This window comes from Ixodes scapularis, unplaced genomic scaffold, assembly GCF_016920785.2.
Source record: "Ixodes scapularis isolate PalLabHiFi unplaced genomic scaffold, ASM1692078v2 PGA_scaffold3__209_contigs__length_174095766, whole genome shotgun sequence".
In the NCBI taxonomy this organism is placed as follows: domain Eukaryota; kingdom Metazoa; phylum Arthropoda; class Arachnida; order Ixodida; family Ixodidae; genus Ixodes; species Ixodes scapularis.
This window is the reverse complement of record NW_024609868.1, coordinates 24526123-24548141: the sequence shown is the minus strand read 5'-3', so window position 1 is coordinate 24548141 and position 22019 is coordinate 24526123. Positions and strand designations below refer to the sequence as shown.

The window sequence follows — 22019 nt, the reverse complement described above, 5'->3', positions numbered from 1 at the left end:
AAAAAAATGTTTCACCGGAGACACCAACTAGTATGTAAGCCTTGTCCTGGTCGGGACCTTTTCGATGGCATATGTCTGTCAACGCAACTCTTGTTCTGTCGCAACTTCAGTACGTTAAAACTTGGGCTCAGTTGGCACGCTGTCAACATCAAACAGAGCACGGAATCCCAGCATCAGTGAAAGACAGCGACTGACCAAACGCTGGGTTTGAAAGTCTGACTTTTTTGTGTATGTAGCCGTTTTTCTATGAGTCCTTCGTAACGTGCGGTCTCTGGTGCTGGCTATGCTGGGAGTCGATTTTATGTGGCGTTGTAATCGAAGCCATGAGCTTTCGTGCGTTTGCGTGTCTTGAGCGCTGGTAAAAGGGAGCTCTAGAATATTGGGCCCCAGTATTTTGGGTACCTGAAGAGCTTGGGGAGTCGCACTGCGCAAATACAGAACTTCTGCGCCTGCTCAGCACGACACGCAAAGCTCTTTAGGGGACCCGAAGTATCCCCCAGTTTTAAATCCTTCTAGAGATGCAAATGTACTATTTGTTACTAAGCACTGTCGGGAAAAGTGGGCCCAGAGCAAGTTGGGGACACAAGAAAATAGACAGCATCAGGTGTCCGACCTTTCAGGTGGCAAAAATGTTCTACACGGCCACAGGACATTCACGGAAGATTATCCTGAGGACGATATGACGAGGATATGAAGCCAACTTTTTGCTACATTACCCAAGCGGTAAGGAGCTTGCTACCAAAGTAGTTACACGCGCTGCAGGTGCTGGCGTCTGCAGCAGTAACCGTTCTAAAGTAAAAATCTAAAACAAATAGTACTCTGCACGTTCCTTCCTCAACGCCTCATTTTAGTTGTTCAATTCGAATCTTTTCTACAGACAAGGCGAGCGCGTGCAGCGAGCGTACCAACAGTTCCCAGCAATCTCCTTGGTGATTTAGTAATTTGTTGAAAGGTCTATTCAAAGCCCATCAACAAATTCTCTCAGCAGGTGAAAGAATAGCTACATGTCACAAAACGTAACGAATCGTCCGCGGCCATTTTTCAGAAATAGTACAATACACGTTCTCACATCACAATATAAACAACTCTATTGGACTGTTCTAAATACATACCATTTACAGAGTTGGTTCTAACTGTTTCGTGACCGAGTCTGGGATTAGCCTCGAAAGAGCGTGCAGTGCAGAGCGCGCAGAGTGCGCAGCGTGTGGCGTGCATACGCCGACTGCACGCCCCGAGTGCAATCGGGGTATGCTCTTGGAGCGAAGACTTTCCTCAGTGTGCGCTTGGCGGCAACAAAGCGGACTAGACGTACTGTGAAGGTTACTGCTTGCGGGCTTAGTGAACCGTCAAATCGGCGGAGGAGCGACAACCGCGAGCGAAATAAAGGGAATGGGGAGGAGCGAGGAACGTGGCTACAAAACGAGAGCACCGGGCCACGCAAAAACAGGAATACAGCTGCCATTTCACAACGGCCGACCGGCAGTTCAATCCCCAGTTTACTGGCAATCGGTGCGGTACGTGCGATGGACTGAGGTTGCGGGCGAACGTGAGCAAATGCGTTCTAAATGCCACGCATTTAGAACGCCTTCGAATAATGCCAAAAATACAGTCAGTTTTTTCTATTAGGTTACACAACGGCAACCACGCCGCCGGCTGAGAACAGTAATGTTTTAAAAATCCTGCAAAATTTCACAAACAGACTCGACCCGTGCAATTGCAGCTGAAAATTGTTTCGTGCTTCCATGAGCGAACCTCCACGTCTCGTGCGCCTCTGCCATATATTTTTTTTACCCCTTATTTCCCGAGTTGTTAAAATAGCGTAGAAGAGCCAAGCATCCAGCCCGACTGTTGAGTTACTTACTTCCTGCCTGGCTAGGCTACTCTGCGTTGACAAGTCCGACTTCCCGGAGCGGCGCCGCCATTTAAGAGCTTTTCGGTGTTCGGCGTCGACGCTCTCCGCGCGGACGCAGAAAAATGGTGACGACGGTCGAACCCGTGCGCGTCCGGACGTTCTCCGACGCCGTGCTCGTGCTTCACGCCTAGTGCTTCTGGCAAGAGCGTTCTCTGCCGCTCCCCTCGTATAGGAACGCGAAATACGGCGCATACCTTATGCATCTGCAGCGCTGCTTGTGATCCCTGATTTGTCGTATACATGCCTTCAACCATCAATAAGCCAGGAGCGACAGATGGTGTCTTATCAAACATCAAAAGATTCATTCACCTATTCACACAGTTCCGTTTGACTACGCTTGATTACATTACGACGCCGAGATATTCGCACTTCGTATGTCGCGCGCAAAGCTACTCCTTGAGTTGGTGGCCATGCGACGCACGACGCACGCATTCCCCGCGGTCACTCAGTCGCGGTCTCGACGCAAGTCCTTCCAAGCTAGTCACGCGGAGTCAAACACTACTGTGTAAATAGGCCTTCAGAAAAGGGCTCCTTGTACTTTCTATCCCGTCAGGCGCCATCTGGAGTGATCCCATCCTCATCGCCAATTGTTATGAGGTAATATGAAAGGAATAAATCGGGGGGGGGGGGGGGGGGGGGGGAGTTCAATGCTGTTCCTGGCGCACGCTTGAGAGCGCACAAGGCGCACGTGCAGAGCACGTCTTTTATTTGTACGCGCTGTATAGGCAAACACGATGCTATCTTTCATCTAGCCATCGTAACAATGAATTTTTCCCTACATAACCTTCTATCTTGAGAAAAGCGAGTCTCTTCTATGATGCCACTATACAAAGACGCTGTCAGCCTTCTAACTTGTCGAAGGACTAGCACGTCATCGAGAGTGCACTAAGGCAAATTAATTAGTTTTATTAGTAATCTAATACGCTCCATGCTCCATGGTAAAATTTAAAAAAAAGTGACCATTTGGACTGAAACCATTTGCCAGCACAAACACGTGGCAGACCTTGTCCCGCCATTTTTCTTCCTGTGGACAGCGGCAGCCAAATTTGAGCCCCATTTCTTGCCGGCCGCTCCTCGTGAAATAATGTTTCTGTTTTTGAATGACGCCAAAGGCGCACGTTGTATAATTCTCGCTGCAGGCTCGCTGCTCCTGTACACTCATGTAACTTTCTTAGATTTTAGTTTGTTTGCTCTCCGTTTCTTTTTCTTTTTTTGTAATTTCCGTTTTATATCACCTCATCGCTCTCCCCTAGGCAACTGAAACAAGTCCTTCAGGTTTACCCTTTTGTTTTTTCGTCCCATTTTCCTCCTTCCCCAATGTAGTAATTGATAGGTCAAGGAACGAAGAGCGCGGTTTATTATGTTCAAGCGTCTTACATCGTTATTCGTTCTGCGGCGTCCTTTTCGACAGATGCCTCAACCACATCGCCCTGGGAACAAAAATAAGATGCTCAAGACATGCCACGCCCTCCGTTTCTTAAGGTTTCAGTGACTGCAGTGTGTACTTTCTTGTGTAACACATGCGCAGAGACTGTTGCAGTTCATGTAAAGCGCGTAGCAATGACCCAGGCTTTTGGGTACCCCAAATGAAATCCGCGCGTAAGCTTGCCGTCCTTACGGCTTTCAAAGGTACAACAGAAATAATCGCCCGTACAGTAAGTACGATATTTTCCATTCGCATCAAAATTGTCCTAAAAATATATTGTCTGATTCAGAATGATCACTGAGCAGCTATTTTTTAGTCATTCCTTATGAGGAATTTGTGCAGAGCGCCTCATTTTACTTATTAAAGAAAAAAACAACACACACAGACACACACACACACACATACACACACATATATATATATATATATATTTCCAAGGCGTTTTCACAACAAACTTCGGTGAAAATAAGTATACCGTCCCACCCCACTTCGTAAATCTTCACGCAGTGTACATTAGACGATCCCGACAGCGAGCCAACTGCAACGACTCGCCGCCCGCGCGTACCCCACACGCGAAAGCGGGCATTCGGCGACAACGGCAGGCATTCGGCGACAACGGTGAGCGGTCGCAATTTCCTGTTCAGCAGTCAGCGTACAATGACGCGACGTCCACTATATTCCGTTCAGCCATAACCTGAAGGTCCGGTGGAAGCTACATGCACGTTGAACCAATCATAGACCTATCGTTCATCACGTGATCACGTTCCCGCCCATACCCACACGCAGAGAGCGGAGCCAGGTGATGAAAAGAAGGCGGGTGATTGGTCAGGACAGTAAGTAGCCTCCTATGCACTGTCAGCTTAGGGTTGAGCGGAGTGTCGGGCGTCCGGCGTGTCCAGCGAGCGCGAGAGAATTGGGCAGCTTCCCAAGCACGCGCCGACCTCCAAGCACGCGCCGCCTCGCGCGGCCTCTAGAGACCCGGGGGAGAGAGGGAAGCCTCGCTTCATTAGGCCTATCGTTCGGCGGCGGCGTCGTCGGTCGATGACTGCCTCCGGTCATTTAACCGACTGCTGTTACCAAACCGGAACAAAAATTAAGCGGGGCCCATTAGGGAGATATGTGTCGCTGAAATGGACCCGCAGCGGCAGTCGGCTTCTATCCGTTCGCGTCCATTCCCTTTCGAAACATAGACACGAATAGTTCAAAACGTACCACAGGTGCGTGCAGCTGAACGATGCCACTGAATCCATTCTGGGTCTAACTCCGGCTGAAGTCGGGGAGTTTGAGCGCGTCCTAGCGTATGGTTTTAGGGATTGGTTCTTGCGGAGTGTCAGCGGCCGAGAAGGGATCTCCTTTTCAGAGAGTAGTGCCAAGACCGCTCCTGTGGAACACACTGCTCTCGAAGCGCGTACCACGGACCGGCGAATGCTTTCGTCCATGAGCACGAAACAACGGGTTCGGAGGCGCCCGAAACAAAAGAGTGGCACCGACGGAATATTCCGGCTCCATGAGTTTCGCCGCGCGGCTGTGCCAACGTCAACAAACGCGGGCACGAAGGCAGCATGCAGTTCGGACGGCTGCACCTCAGGCCCGTTGCCAAGCCCGCGTCGAGTCGCACGGAGGGCGCCGCAATGCGAGTATGCGGGGTTCCTACGCTTCGCTTGGCGGCAAACGCGTGACGACGCTCACGGCGACGGTGTAAAGACGACCCGGAAACAGGCATTCTTTACTCGCGCGGTGTCCTGCGCACGGTGTGCGCAATAATGGATCACCGGGGAAAGTTGCGCGCGTGCTCTCCAACTTGGGAGTCACTGTAGCAATCCTAAACAATATGCCGACTTACTTCTTTCATGTGTTCACGTTGGTGTGTGTTCCCGATCAGTGTCTCGGCTCATGCGTTTTTCCGTTCCTTGGTATTAATCTTCTTCCTATCATTTAGAAAAGAACTCGTATGCCAAAATGTACAAACTCGAATTCCCAAGTTTCTTCTAACTGTGAATAAATTAAATTACGAAGTTACTTTGGGTATTCTTACTTGCAGAATAAGAACGCCTGGCCTGCCAGCACGCGCATTATTATAATTATTATCATGTATTCCGCCGTGCTTTGGCTGTCGATAACTATAGATGTACCAAAACCGGAATAAATCTATGTTCTAAATTTGCAAAGCAAAAACAAGGGGGAAAGTATATTAGCCTACATTTCAAGTTACGATACCATGTAAGGCTCTGTCGTGATCTGAAAATTATTCGCATTCCTTTTATCAAAAAATTAGGAATGTTCAATGTTTTGTTCCACCGTGTATCTGAAATAATGCATTTCAGATAACATCAGTCCGACGCAGAAGAAAAAGCCAGATATTCTTTCAACGTTTACGACGCCCTGAGGCGCAGTTAAATAAATTAATCATAGACAATAATTTTAATTGCGATACAAATTCCGCGATATTTTAATATCAGGTATTAAGGCGTAAACCAAAGTTTTACCTAACGAAAGTTTTCAGGTACACAAGAAGTCACTGTCTCAAGAGTGCACATTGGTAGACCCTATTAGTCGATTATTTAATTTTATAATTATTTTCCTCGTATGATCGGGCCATTTAAATATATCGTGTAGTTTTTGAGAGGGGGGTTCTTCAAACTGTACATCTACAGCGTTGAGCATTTCCTCCAACCTTTTCCTCGTTAAGTTTTACATATTCCTCGGTGAATAATTATGCGCATTGCATCGCGTTGAATGTATGACCCTTTAATGGACCTTTAACATTTGCAAAAGTTTGGGACAAGATGCAGCTCCCGGGCCGCAAAGTGAAACTTCAGGTCGGACCCCACCCTTAAGCCGCTTTCAGAACACACTGTCTGGGGCGTGTTTCTTCCTCATAGGATGGCGGTCATACATCGGTCACGCATTGGTCATACATTGGTCATGCATTAGTCATACATTGGTCATACATCGGTCATACAACAACTGTCTGGAAACAATGTTCGAAGCATACATGTGTGTTAAGCAAACATGCTACCAACATTTTTGAGGCGTGTCCGCAGGCATTCCGTCGTCATGTTTCCAGCGAAAAGCGTACCTTTTCTAAGATAAAATCGGTCTGTTTAGCGGTGTTTATAGCCTCACCTTAGAAAACAATCTCGTAATTCTGATGTCGGTTTTGACCACTGTACACATCTGGCTTAATATAATAAGGGTCCCGTCCGTTGTAGCCACGACTCGAACGACTATAGTGCTAGCGTTCCTACAGCGAGATCATTCTTTCAAGAAGCGCGCTGGCCTTTCGAACTTCGCGCGATGCATCCAAAAAAATCTTTTGGAGTAGCGTTTATGTCCACGACGTCGGTCTCCGTTGTCAAATGACTCTTCGTTCCTCCGCACAGGCGTGACACCCGATGCCCGAGCCGCATGGACCCCGACGGAGCGAATCCACCGAGAGAGCCGGCTCCTGTACACCGGCCCTGTTCCCTCACGTTGCAGTTCAGTCGTGATCCAGACGACCGCGATGACCGACCGTCTCCGAGCAGCCAGTTGGCCGTGGACCAAGGAATTCTCCTCGAAGCGCCGTCCGAGTACGCCTGTTCCGACGACGATGAGCGGCGTCTCGCCCGTGGCGCGCTGCGCACCCCCGAGAGCGACGCCGCGTCTGCCACGGAGTCCCATTCGATGTCGGCGCCGGTGGACATTTCGATTCGAGCGAAGAGCAGCGTGCTCGAGTGTGAAAAGGACTTTATGGACTTCCTGCTCTCGTTGCCTCCCGATCGCGGGCCCGAGATCAAGTCGCTGGAGAGGACTAGGAGACACAGCAGGGCGGACAAGGTGAGCTTCGAGCGGGTCTTTCCTCGTGGACAGGTCGGTGATCGACCCTTGATTGCGGTCACCTTATTAACGACTCTGTTCAAAAACATGAAATGCTTTTAAATGGGACCCGCTGATCCTTAAACGTTGTTTGTCTATCCGTCTGTCATTTCCCCACTAAGTTTAGAGGGGGAATTGACGTCACGTGACCTGACATCGCAGGACCTACACATAAATGCAGTTTCGCCGTTGAATTTAGCGTGGAAACTGACGTCACGTCATCTGAACGCTAATTCAATTTGAGAAAAATTCGCTGCCAACTTTTATTCAAGAGGTGAGACATACTTAACCTTTCAATATAGTTTCAACGCAAACACGCAGACATGCCATTGCACTCAAAACGAAGTCCACTTGACGTGCTCGCACTGAAAGATAGAAGCTAAAAATATGTAAGCTACTCAAAATGCAGAGATAAACTAGTCTTCTAAGAATAGACTCAATCTGAATACAGCCGCGAGAGGCAATCTCGAACTATGAGACGTCTCTAAAGGTGTTGGGATTTAAGTTGGAGGCGATAAAGGCAGCGAGATCGCCGACAGCGGCTGCAGTGGCCAGCACCAAAGTCAAGTGCGGCGCTTGCCACTCGTGACAGACGGTGATGTCGACGACTTTCTCGCCGTGTGCCCAACTTAGAGCCTCTTGTATGAGTTAAGGCCGGTTCAGACACTTGCGTTTGAGTGCGTTTGACTGCGTTGCGTCAAGAACCGAAAGCGAGTCACCGGCACATCTGTGCTTCGTATGGAGCGTGGAATCCAATTCAAGGAATATCTTGGCACGCGTTATAAGCAGCAAGGATGTCCTGGCTTCTCGCAGCCGCAACGCAGTCAAACGCAGTCAAACGCAACTGTCTGAACTAGGTTTTAGCGTGATGACTTCTAAGATCTCGATATATAAATAACGCAGTTTCTTCCACTACTCCGTCATTCGTTTTGTACCAGACTTATACAATGCTCTCAAAGAATTCGGCGCGAGCGCGTAACTTTCACAAGCCTTCATTTGCACGAGGGTGCGTACAGCTGACGTCTTATATAAACAAAGCCACGTGCTAGTGCCAGTAGCTTTGGCAGTGCTATACGCACTGTAGAAAATGGAATATAGACTCCTTAGCTTTCGTGAGTTATGTGAGGTTTCAGGATCACAACAAAGTTCGTGTTATATCTCGGGAGCTGTTATTTTGTTTTGTGAGCTTGGAAAAGGGGGAAGGGGGGTGCTATGAACTAAAGAGACCACGAATACGGCCCCTCGACTCAATGGAGGTATTGTTAGGACTGCAATCACTACGAGTTTTACGTAATTGCAGGTTAAGATTTCATTTAATGACTTGTTTCAAAACATAGACGAATTTAAAAATAGCTTACGTTACCCCTCGACGTGCCGTTTTCTCACTAGCTATTTCTACCTGTGCCCAGGGGAAGCCTAAAGTTGGTCTGGACCACTTGGACAACCTGTGCAAGCTGATGGAGCAACTAGGAGATCTCAAAGAACAAAACAGCAAACTTCAGCGGCGTGTACAGTATCTGGAAGACATGAAGGATCTTCACGAAGTTCACAAGCGTATCCTTTGCACCGAGTCTCCACCTGAAGAATTCCGGGCTCCACAGAGGACACCCAGTCCCGCAGTGGTGACCACATCAACGGCCGACGCCGACAGCACCTTGAGAAAGAGCAGGACCCACGGTCATCTCCACGCGACCATCCGAAGGTCCAGAGAACGAAGCAAGTCTGTCGGGAACCACGACGACTACGATGATCCCAAGAGCTACAAAAATAAGCGCTTTCCAAACTGGTCCAAGGTGAAGGAGGCACTGGGCTGGGAGCGTTCCACGGCGGACTACGAAGGGGCAGTCCGAAAGGACGGACGAATAATCTCCTGTCCGCGTCAGGACGGCGAGCTGAGGCTGCGTAAAGAGGAACTCAGAGCTAGTGTCTGGGAACCGGCGGTGGGCTACCCGCAATCCCGTTCTTGGACTGAGGATTCCTGTTTCCAAGGCAGGCCCTCTTCCATTCCATTGAAGCAAGGTGACTGCATTCTGCCTCTGTTCCGACCACTTTATTGTATCTTGCCTCACAGTCAGCACGGGTGCTTTGAAATTGCTGTGCCAGTGAAGCTTTTTCAACCACAGCTCTGCGTTGGCGTGCAGGCTGCCTTTCACGTAGCGATTGCTCACCGCAGACGTTCTTTGGTGGCAACAGGGACGTTTGTACGGCTGACCAGGACGTGTAGAGCTATCCCCTCCTTTTGTATGACCTTGCACAATTTGAATCATCTTCTTGCGGCATGCGGTTGGCATTTCCAAATATGTCAACATTGATTTCGTAATGCTCCAAAATGTTTCAAGCATTTTCCGGTGGGTGCCGTCGCCTACGCGGAAAATATCCATTCCACGAGGAACATGCCGTGCTCCTTATATCCAGCTTCCCTATCTATCTCCTCCCCCCCTGTGGTATTCCTTTTCTCTTCTCTCTTCACTCGTTTTAGCTGGAACTGACAGGCTTTCATCTAAAGCGTTGACAATAATCTTCTATGCCTTTTAATTTTTATATTTCTTCAAAGCCAAAAGCAACGACCCCGAGAAAGATTGTCAAGCGCTACTTATGTTGACCTCAGAAAGCCGTAAAAACGAAAAGCGAATGTACAGATGGCGTGTACCTTGTGACACCGTAAGGTATACGTCAGATTTAAAGAGTGATCGGCCCAATGGCACCGTTAGAAGCGTTGTTTGCATCAAATGTGACATCCTGCCAAGTCTGTGTCATGAAGGAAAGCGAGAAGTCTAGTAAATGTTATGCTGAGATCACCTAATCCCCAAGGATGCCGTAATGTGTCCGCGTCTGTATTGGGGCAGTGACAGCGGACCACTTTTTGTTGCTACGGTTGATTTTTTTTTTTTTTAAATTTGATTTGTAGGTACGGGTTAGAGCGTCTCCCGGCTAGACCTTTGCCCTTTGGCCATGGCATTTGGTCTTTATATTTTTCTTGAGATTTTTCCCGCGTCTGGCACAATCCCAAGAATGACAACATAAAACTGAAACGCTGTCAAACCTACTGAAGCAGGTGCGATGCTTCTCCTAAATTAGCTCGTGGATTTGGCTTTGGAACGCTTTTTCGTTTGGATTCCTATACCTACGTCTATGCACATTCAAGCGCAGTCTAACATTTTCTGCTCTAATGGCGTGTTTATAGTTGCGGATCCGCGGGCGGATCCGCTCAGGCAGAAAGTGGATTTTGGAGCCGGGTATCAAAATCGACTCGTCGCTCGCCGAGAATCTGGATCAGTCCGGGGTCCATATCCAGATTTTCCGCCAGCGACGAGTCGATTTTGCCACCCGGCTCCAAAATCCACTTTCTGCCTGCGCGGGCTCACCCACGAATCCGCACGTGTAAACGCGCCATAAAGGCGCGAGCGTGGAGTGCTTTTGGATCGCTTCAAATCCACCAGCGGATATCAAGATGGGCTCTCGCCAGGTGCGTTGGTATTATTTTACACTATGTATGTAAGGAAATTTAGGAAAGAAAAGAAAGTCCTGCATATTTGCCCACGCAACACCCACAAGCAGCAGCCTGCCGAAGAGGGATTTCCTTGCATCTGTTATAGTCCCTCTTATCTCAACCTGGACTTTAGAGAAAACCATTGTGTCGCTTTTTTAGTTGTTTCTGACTCACGGTCGTTCATGAAGACAAGGCGCGTTCTAAAGCAAGACGTACGTATTGATAGTCTCTGCTTCAGTCCACGGTGAGTTGAAGCGGGGTATTGAGGCGGTCAGAACTTGAGAACAAAATCCAGAAGAGCATTTTCTTGAATAAAATAGAGTTATACTATAATATAGTCTTTTGCTCTGATCGTGCAGCCGGAGGATGGACAACCTCCAGCGGTTCCAAAAAGACCACGCTAAGGCTTGTAGACCCAACACGGCGCAAATCGTCGCCGACTTCACCCATTGCCGCCAGGGAGGCGGCCAGAGAAGAAGCATTTGCAGATTGGAAATGTGAGCTCTTACAAAGAAACAGTCTCGGGCAATTAAATCTCCGAAATAAAGTTTGATCACGCCGCTCAAACACCAAATAACAATATGTTGTATACCTTTCGCAGATCCTGACCTACTGGACCGAGAAATGTACGAGTCTTACGAACGGTACTACACCAAAGAAGACTCGAAAAAGGTTCCGAAAAGCGCCTGGGGTCGCGTGAAGACTCTTATCCAGACAGGTCGAGAGACCGTCAGAAAGCAACACCAGCCTCGAAGCGCGAAACCTGGCTCCAAAGGCGACGTCAGGATCGAGTCTGATCCGGCCAGTGGTGCCGCGCCCAGTGACCCCGAAGACAGCGCAACGTCACGAAGTCGGAATACTTCCAGAATGCGCAAGATCTCAGACCCGTACGGCTGCTCGCCAAGGAATTCAAAGACGTCCGAAGACCTCCAGCTATTTCCCAAGGAGAGACCGCAGATACCAAGCGGCTGCTCCCCTCCAGAGGTCGACGGCGTCCGTAGAACCAGGCCGGAACCAGCGGTCTCAGCCCAAGTAGAATCGGAAGAGTCAAAATGCGCTTTTTCGGACAAAAACGAAGCTACCTCGCCACAGTTTCAGAGAAAGTCTCGGTGGAACCGCGTCAAGAAGGTCTTCTCCACTGCCCTCCAGGAGAAGAAAGAGGGAGACTCAGAGCCTTCCAGCCCAACATCCACCGCCGTTGTCTTCGACTTCGAAGACGTGCTTCCATTCGAAGGTGAGTCACTGGCGGGCTTCCCGTATACATTGTAGAAAAGGCGTGTTGTGCACGTCTGTTGGTCTCTTATGCCCTAGTTCCAGTTGAGTGACAAACAGCAACAACCAACACTGATCAACCTATAGGGAGTATTCACTGGACGCCATATTTGAGGGTGCTGTTTAGAGCGCATGCTCAGGACCAGCTCACATCAATACGCGGCTAAGTCCGGCACTTTTGATAGTGCGGAACGCACGTTGCAAAAGAACTGTAGAAGCTCGCCATCAGCACGCGCTCAGCAGTAGCGCACAAAGCTATGGCCGCCAGTGAATACTCCCTATAAGGCACATCGAGCACGCACGCGAAGGTATCTTGGGGCTCGTGAACTTAACACTATTTGCAAGCCTGTCAAAACAGCCTGTACGCAAAGCCTGCACGGGAGTCGGTGTCTGCTGTTGCTGTTTCTGCGCAAGTGGTACTAGCGCATTAGTGTTTAAAAAAACAAAAACAGAGACAGACTATAATCACTCTCAGTTAACGGGATAACCCTCTGAGGCTATGCAGTCAGAGCTATACGTGCTTCTGTGCAGTCCCGCATCCTGAGCGTCGATCAAAGCTTTGCACGCTCTCTTCACTTCTTCAGAAATACTGGTAGAAAAACCATACTAAAAAATGCAAAAAGAATATTGAGGACTTTTGTTGCACGGCAACTGAGATCAATAGCGATTCCACAGAAATTTCTTGAGGAACAACCCAGTTACAATTGGGATCTACACCTTTACGCTCCGGAGCCCGAAACTGAACCTTAAACGCAAGGAGGCAGTTCAAGCATGGGGGTTTCTAAACATATGCCAATTGGCACCTAGGCACCTATAGCCTAATAAAGCGCACCGATATAGGACAGCCATATACCACAGGAAATGGCTTTCATTCGTCGTAATGTCTTGCTCTTCATTATCGATATAATGGACGACTTGAAAGTATGCCCGCACCTCGCATTTCCCAAACTATCGGCAATTGAATACCTAAGTTTCATTTATCAAAGCATGACGATCAAAATCAATGTTGGAAATAAAACATCAGCTACAGAGCGCCCCAATGGCGTAGGTCATTGCCGCAGTCATCGAATCTGGTTTCGAATTTAGCTGCCTAAAGACATCACGGCCTTACGATTGGACGGTGCGCTGCAGGAAGCGTTGACCAATGACCAGTCACGGCTGTGCAGTTCTTGTTCATTGGTGTCGAAATGGCAGATAGATAGAAAAAAAAAAGAGAAACCTAGAGAGAGAGAGACCCAATCGATCGCGCGTTAGGTCAGTGGTTACCCGGTTCCAATCGGCGAAGACTTCAATAAATCTACTTGCATGCTTCCCGCTTCACAAGCTTTTCTCGTTGAGCCTCTCCATGACCGAACACCGGGTTGGCGTCGTGCATCTTCTTGGGCGTCCCGCACGTAGACCGAGCTGGGGCCGGCACTGACCGAGCGTTTTCGCGGAGTCTCGCCCCGCGGAGGCCATCCATCACGCATGTACCTCCGCCTGAGGAGGGCAGGAAAGCGAACGAAACACATTTCTTTACTGTCGGCGGAAGAAATTGACGCTCCGAGATGCGGGACGTGTGATGCGACGGTCCTCCCGTTGTGGTTCCGTTCAATTTTCCGCTATACCTATCTCGAGAGGTAACCGAGACACGACCACGCTTGTGCGTGCATATAGATCCCTTTATGTGTGCACGCGCGTGTGTGTTTGTATGAAAGGAAAGTTATCGCACGGGAACAGTGGGCAGGACATTTGTGTACACAATTCCAGAGGCTTGGAGGTTCTTGAACTCGCGTATTCGTTCCTCCTCCCCCTCGCCCGCACCAAAAAAGACGCGGTGGAAACGGAAGTCGGGGAGAGAGGAAGAGAGACCGAAGCGCAGGGTTCTCGGTGGGTAGCCCGGGCCCTGGGAAAATAAATGAGGAATTCCTGGGAGACGTTTACTCTCGGAGAATCTGTTTATTTTTTATTATTATTCCCGAGTTACCATTGCTTTGTGTTTCGCGCCGCTCTCCAAATTGCTTGTTGCTTCTTTCATGCTGGGTTAGCTAAAAATATCTATTCGACAAGCGAGACATATTACTTGAAAGGTATAACAGCGCGAACTAGTGACTTCCGGAATCGTTTTGTTTTTATTTATCTTTATTTTCCAGATGATATTCAATTAAAGCACCGTGAAGGAATCGTAGACAGACAGAGAGGTGAGTCAGACGTTGAATCAAGACCTGATTTAAGTCCCTGCATGCTCACGAAATACGTTTGAGACCGTACACTACGCAAGGTCACTTTGTTATTTTTCCAAACAAACATTTACACTCTAGGCAGTGCACTTAGCTAAGAAACTGATAATTGGCTCATCCCGAGCTGCAATGCAAGTTTGTGCACAACAGCAGGTACTGGTGGCTCTAGTGATTTGTATAATGCTTCACTGAGGAAGACCAGGCTGAAGGTGGTCCTCTCGGAAGGGGCCATGTCTCAGCCTGGCAAAGGGGAGAAGGGGAAGATGGCACAAAAGGGCAGAAAATAATAGAAGACAAATAATGTTCAAGGCATTGTGACGTTCAGAGTTCGCTGACATACAGTTTCAATCTAATGTAGTCTATGGGATTACTTTCGCAGATAATGGTCAGAAAACCCGCTAAGACCTGTCGTACTTTACCTGGAGGTCTCGTATAGCTACCGTGGCTCATAATGTTATGTTGGGGTCATAAGACAGCAGACAGAGCAGCAACAGGTATTCCAGAGTGTCTGACGAGATAAGCTTCACGGTCCATGCCCGTGTTTCTCTTTCCAAGAGGCGAAGAGTGGCACGGGCGTGGACGAGATTCGTTCAAAGCTGGCGTAGCAAGGCGCAGTCAGATAAGAAGTGGGATATAGGCGCGGCAGGTCATCCCACGCTAACGTCGGGATCTGGGTATCGCATTCGAATGATTGCTCTGATCAGACGTCCAGGTTGCACGGGCCTCAGGCGGAAGGCTAGCTGTTGGTGAGTCATCACCGTGCGCTTTTCGCCGCAAGAACGTCAGCGCGTCCATTCCCCTTGATCCGACAGTGTGCAGGAATACACTACAGGATAAGTTTTCTCAGGGCTGTCCTTCCACTCTTATAACATCAAAAGGCAGCGATTGTTGCTATGATACAGTCGCTATCTTAGTAAAAAAAAAGAATTAGCACAAGCTGTTTTATGTGAATCCCTCACATGGTGATGAATGAAGTTCCGCCGCTATTGATATTGAACAGTAGTTTAAGAAGTCACAAAGGGAGACCTCGTGTCCTGGAGTATGAAAGGCTATCCACGTCTCAGCGTCCAATCAGCTAGCTGTTAAAATGCTAAAAGTGATTAGCGTGTTTTTCTTCGAGAGATCTTCACCTCTCAGCTGTGTCATGTGCTACTGCTGGGGGAATAGTATTTAATCACTTTCCCTTATCACATAGGATGGAAAAATTATGTTAGGATTTCCTCACGGTAAAATGGACGAGGTGAGTAATATACTGCATAAAGTTACAGTTTCATAGCTCAAGCCTATAAAAGCAAGTCAACAACTCATTCCAGTGACAGTTTTGCGTATATTTCCGCAAACGTACTTCCGAAAGTGATGAGAAAAAAAATTAACTCACTAGTCCTTGTTGCACGAATGGTCCCATCCACTTACGTTGTTACGAAACTTGCATTGCATATTTACGCTTTTCAATCCCGAAAGACGTATAATGAGGAACACAAACCTACTTATACATATGATACAGCACAAGTGAAATAGTTTTTGACCAGCGAAGTGCGCTAATATTACTTTCTCCCTGTTCTTTGTCTGCTCCTGGCGAAACCCGACAGTTGACAGCATGGCTCTAAGCTCCGACTTTCAAGTCAGCGAGGGTGAGCTGAGTGCCCCTCCTCTCTCACATTCGGCGTCCACGCCCGCGGCAAGCTTGATGCTCGAGCTTCAGCGAAACCTGAGCGAAGACTTCAGCCAGAAGATGATCGAATGGGAGCGCATAAAGGCGGCCAAGGTGAGCCCCAATCTTCGTCGCTCCCAGCGGTCTGCCACAGCCAAGCCCCCCAGAGACAAGAGCAAGACGTCCGGACGAACTGACAAGAATCACAAGCAGAAGGACCTGAGCTGGTTGAACCGAGAACTGCAGAAGATGGAACGCGAAAAAGAACGACTTTCGAAGGAAACGCACAAGTTCCAGGAACGCTCCATCAGATTGCAGAGGCTTCGACACGCTCTTGTGAACGCTCCCGGTGCCAGAAACGAGGTCCTGGTACGTACATCGGCCGGAGAGTTCCGCTTCGAAGGAATTTCAGACGCCTTCACCAAAAAACTTTACGAATGGGAAACTAAGAAGGGTGTCGTTCCCGAGTTCTCCACAATCGCGCTACTGGATGCCAGCCTGCGGACCACCTCGTGTCCAGGAGAAAAGCTAAACCAATCTCACAGAGGTCTGTCCAGGTCTGAGTCGAGCATTGCTGAGCCAACCAATCTTCAACAGCAATCGCGAGCTTCTACTAGCTCTCTGCCCTCGATGAAGCTGGATACGCTGGTTATTCCTGAAGAAAAATCGGAGCTGGCTAGATCTCGTGCCAGTTCTGAGCCTGATCTATCAACCCACGTATCGACGTCTAAGGAAGCACCGGTAAGAGTCCGGACTGCCAGCGTGGGTTCCTCAGGAACCGGCTTCGCTCCCCCAGAAGTCACCTGGCTCATTGACAGCGGCTCTGGAGAGATGGACGAGCGCTCAGACCCAAAGCCGGCGGATGGTGGTGACGCCAAGCCAACGGAAGACGGCTACTATGGACTCCTGGAGGAGAACATGCTCTTGCTGGAGCAGCTCCGGGCAAAGGAGCACATCTGTGGACGGCTCGAGGTAGATCTGGAACGGCTCGACCAACGGCTCGAGCTCACGTCAACCAGACACAGGCAAGAAATAGGTAATCTGGCCATTCTAGTCGCAAAATATTTTCAAGCAGAAAGTTTCACTCTGAGATAAGGTAGAGTTAGTAGGATCTCACTTGTGTCCTTCCTACTGTGATATCTTATCATTTTATATCAGCACATATTGACCTGGTTTCTCAGATTCCGTTGGCAGGGGAAGGGGAAAATGCGGGGCAAAAAAAAAACGTAAGCCAATTGAGAGATGTAACGAAACGGAGAATACAGGTTTCACAACATATAAGCACAGGGGCGAGATATGCTAAGGCGACGAAGTCCCGCTTTGCTTTGGCATAACCTCCCTACCGGCCTTATAACGACATTTGCACACGTCTGTAATTTACTGAGAATCTTGTTCCTCCCCTTCGAATGTGTATTTATTTGGAGTGACATAAACAAACGAGCATGCAGTTCGCGTGGCACAGTACGGCATTGTCGAAGAGAGTATTCATTGATCATGTGCGTATCCGCAGAGCGCTACCGGGAGAGCTTGTGGAAGGCGCACCGGCCGGTGGCCTCGCAGTCGCAAGTGTCTTCTCTTCGGGCCCTGGCAGACTTCCGCGCCCGCCTAGAAGACTTGGAACGCTGCAACTTGCGGCTGCAAGAAGAACGCAGGGCGCTTCAGGTATATGTTGGATTCGGCATTCCCTTTTCTTCTTTCGCCCTGCGTAACGTACAGCCGTTTTCACATATCAACTGCCTTAGCATATGCAAATACTCTACTTCTGCCCTTCAAATAAAACAGAATTAAAATTAAAATAAGGTAGGGACGTTAGTCCTGTAAGGACTGCATGAAAAAATAAGACCCAAATTTACCGGCGATTTAGAACTGCTAGCTTGCACCTCGACGATATTTATCTTGACTGCTTATTTCAGTTGTAAATAAATAACATAGGTTTCGCAATAATTTTTTTTATTATTATTTTACTCTTGACGAATCACAATTTGACACATCTCAGCCGAAAAAGCTTTGGTGCGGCAACGGTTTTTTCCCTTCTTGCTTTCAAATTTGTTGTTTTGTTTTGTGTAGTTTCTTGGTGATAATTAAGGATGTTTTATATTAAACAAACCAGGGGCGAAATATATAATGAATATATTCTACCGACTGGTGATTACAACCCAAGAGGCTTCCATTTTTTGTGGTGGTCTGAAATGATACGACATATCAATATTCCGCTTTACTGCGTTTTTTTTTTTTTAGTTAGAAAACAATTTTTCCCATTTTTTTACGTTTGATTTCATAGTTTTTTTTAGAAAATTGCTTAAAAGAGTGTTTTAAAAACTACCAGAATAAAGATGTCATTCCCCATTTTGTTAAGCCGGGGTCACACTGCTTATACATCATACAAAAGACAGCCTGCATACAGATTCGAACGCTAGTCACCGCGAGATTCGTGCTTCGAATGCCGCATGGCAATGGGTTCAAGGAGGGGACTGGGCACGCGGCATTCGAACCACGGACATTGCGGTGACTCGTGTTTGCACGCTGTCTTTTGTATGGCGTATGAGCACGGGATATTTCCACGAATTAGACACTGCAAAAACGAAACACGCTCTGGCGTACACTAACAGCATAGTTGATAAAAAACAGCGAGTACAAAAGTTCTACAAAACACTCTAAAAACTACCTTCCCCGCTACAGGAAAGCATTCGCTGTCACAGCCAGGAGCAAGCAACCTTAATCTTGGACCTTATCGGGAAAATCAAAGAGCTTCAAACGATGAACCTCGACCTTCGCAGCACTGGATCTGAAGGTGAGGGCTTCAGCGACGCGCAACAGCCTTCAGGAACCGGGACACTATATCAGTCTAGAAGGCGAGAGTGATATCTGATTGTTGGAAAGAGAGCCGAGAAACCGTCTTAAAAAGAGCTTCCGACAAGATGGCTTCCGCAATTGTATGCGGGCGACGGTGTGAGTGGGCCTGTTCGTTGACAGTAGCGGTTTCACAGACGAGGCCCGCGCTTCTTTGAAACAATGGTGTCTCTGTTCTGCTCGGGACCCCAGGTTCCAGCATGCGAACCGTCTATTTCAGGCGCCCGCCAAAGGCCGTCTTTGATGCAGCTGGATGCGGATGGCCTGGCGCGAATTCAACAGCTCTCGGCGCAGCTCCTGCACTTGGTAGAGATCCGCCACTATTGCGCCTGGAATGCCTAGAATGCAATCCCTGCATAAACTCCCCCCCCCCCCTCCCCCAACCAAACTCCCCCCCCCCCCCCCTCCCCCAACCAACTCTCCTCCCTTCTTTATGAAACCTGCGTGGCCTGGAACGCTTTGTTACGCAAAAATCAACTCATTTTCGGGTTACACTATACTCTGTTTCGTCCTCTACTAACAAAGCTGTTGATATGAGCGGTGGTTTGATTGAGCGTCTGATTTGCACGAACAGAAACTTTCATAGCGTACAACAAGTATGAAACGAAATATGTATTCGCTTGTCACATATTCCGAGACCCTGCTGCGGGAAGCTCTGTCGATGCATGTCCCGGGTTCACAAACACGAGGCTAACGTTGCTCGATATCTTTAAGAACGCGTGTTACATCCCGAAGTTCTCCTTGGACAATTTAATAGACCGATCTCACTAAGCGTTCGGCGCATGCGTGACGCCGCCATAACTTTAGTTCACAGGAGGCAGACGGTCGTGCACGCGATGGATCGTGCCTTCTCGTGCTCTACATGTGCAGAGCTCCAGCGAGATTGTCGCACGTGCAAAAAGACTAAAGTTCCCTCGATGCATTGCGGCAGCGGTGGCGTAGTCAAATTGGATGGTGAGATCGTTCTATTCTACAATGCTGCACGCCAGATTCATTCCTGAGAAACTACATAACTGCATGTCCTTGCGAAGGGTAATGATTTTATAGTCGGGGCCAAATTTCTGCGGCATTTGAGAGGAGAGAATGAGCACGTGTACCTGGCTTTACTCGAGTTCGAGCACCTGCTCCCGTCTCTTTGACATGTACTGCCACAGAAAGCTGTCCCTGAGTATGGACACCCTAAACAAGTAAGCACTTCTTAAGGTCAATCTGAAAATACTGGAAAGCGTCGTGCGCAAAGCAACACCTACAAGCTGGCAAGTCTATAACTGATTAAAACTCATATATAATACTACAATGCTCACTATATTACTCAGTGTATAACTGATATAACGCTCAAATATTACGTGGAGAGCGTGGCGTGGTGTTGCTGGGAAGGACTACTGATACTATATATATCTAATAAAAAATACAGAAGAAAAATGCCGCGAGGTTCAAATATGGTCAAAAGCTATAAAGCAGTGTTCGAACTTGTCGTGTCGTATACGTTTTCCTTGTGTATGGACTGTGAATCGTTCGTGGCGATATTTTGATTTTTAGTTTGCTTCACTCCTCTATCGTCTGCACTAATATATGTCGATACTCAAGGCCTTGCACTGCAATGCACGTACCAAACGCAAAAAAACAACAAAAAAAGCTTTTTAGAATGGCGAATTGCTGGACGGCGAATGAAGTATCAGCGGAGCACGCTGCAGACGTTCTTGAATGCTAACAATGTGGCAGGTTTAGTATACCTGCTGGCTCTTCGTGAAATAATGCGTAAAACCAACACGTCATTATATTGTGTGTAACGAAAGAAAGGGGTGGAGAGAGGAGTTAATGAGTGTACTTGGAAGTTGGGGGCACGACAGGCGATGATGAACAGTATTCGATTTGCGCGCTTCGAACGTCTTAAAAGGGAGTTTGAGTAAATCGTTTTTTTTTGTTTTTTTTTTTACATTCCGATGACGATATTTGATACACCGGCACGTCTCCCATGCATCGTATACCATCACCAGGTATCCTTATCGGAGCGCAAGAACAATCTACTACAGTCACCGATAGCCTAAGAAACGCAGGGCATGGCATATCATGTTCACGCCTCTTGCTTCCTGATTGGCCCTTCGCCGTTCCCATCGGCAATTACCGCAGTCTGATTGACTGTAGGGCTATGGAACCACAATAAGATGCTCCCGACTCGCCATGGCCTGGCGTATCTATAGCTGTCAGTGACTGTAGTACGAAAACTCCCGAACATCTCGGGATAAGCCGCCTTAATTAAAGCGTAACGATTCAAATAGCTAAAAGTGGAGAGAAAAAAAGAAAAAAAACCTTAAACAATAAAATACCGTGTTTAGATATTTATTTAATCACAAGAAATAAAAAAATGTAACAAAAAGACCTGTCTGGTGACAGTTTATAGTATGTCCAAAAAATTAAAGACGTTTCCAATTTTCTGTAACCCCGAATTAGACCGCAGCTCTTGAGGAGGAGGAGAGGGTACGGAGGGGAGGGTATGCCCCTCTTCCTTCCCCGCTAAATTTATCGGGAAAAATTTTACCCTCGTGACATCACATGTGACGTCACGCGCGAAGTGATACCTGTCGTCACACGTGACATCACGGGGGTAAATTTAGCGGGAATATTTTTCCGCCAAATTTAGCGGAAAAATTTCTCCACTAAATTGGCAATGTTACATGCGTGTGACGTCACGTGACGTCCTACGTCACTTGCTTCCTATAATGACGTCACACGTGACGTCATTATAGGAAGCGTCCCATAATGCAGCACGCGGTTACGCCGACGGCGACGCCGCTCAAGCCGGAAACGGGCGCTTAACTCTAAGGAATGACGGAAGCAAACTGATCGACGTTCATCTCTAACGCCCGGGACCGGAAAGTTCTGACACATACACGTAAACACTACACCATGTATACCTCTGTGCCCTCGCTCCCCTTCTTAAGCTTTTTAAGGTCAGCATTGTTTTCATAAAATGAATGATATACACAAGCCAAAAGTTTAGATTTTGGTAACAGCAAATATTAAGTCAACAAAAGAGACCTGGGCAATATCTTGACCGCCCCTCCCTGGCCTAACCCATAAATACGCCCCTGCCGCACCGGTTCATTGCGTTTATACGACAACATACGAGTTTATACACCAATGCGTGTACGCTGCAGTGCTCAATGGACTTCCTTTACGAAACACGGTCAAGCAACACTGGTATCCGCCATGTTTTGGGGCTCCGCTTCCAGCACAAATCGTGTCTGAACGCTGACGCAATCCTCGTGTCCAATACGTGCTCGGGGTGCACGCCCGAAATATGGTCTTCCGATTAATGTTACGGCAGGCTACTATGCTTG

General features: G+C 48.1%; 1 protein-coding gene across 1 annotated transcript in view; it reads left to right on the top strand.

The window, feature by feature from the left end:
• Positions 1–22019, top strand: part of LOC115315663 — a 33735-nt gene that overhangs the window by 4992 nt on the left and 6724 nt on the right. The window contains exons 2-10 of the mRNA XM_040207098.3: positions 6722–7157; positions 8606–9215; positions 11046–11183; positions 11288–11920; positions 14091–14138; positions 15767–16864; positions 17339–17490; positions 18508–18619; positions 18899–18984. Coding sequence (XP_040063032.2) covers positions 6747–7157; positions 8606–9215; positions 11046–11183; positions 11288–11920; positions 14091–14138; positions 15767–16864; positions 17339–17490; positions 18508–18619; positions 18899–18984 — 3288 coding nt within the window. The 5' untranslated portion in view covers positions 6722–6746. The remainder of the gene's footprint in view (positions 1–6721; positions 7158–8605; positions 9216–11045; positions 11184–11287; positions 11921–14090; positions 14139–15766; positions 16865–17338; positions 17491–18507; positions 18620–18898; positions 18985–22019) is intronic.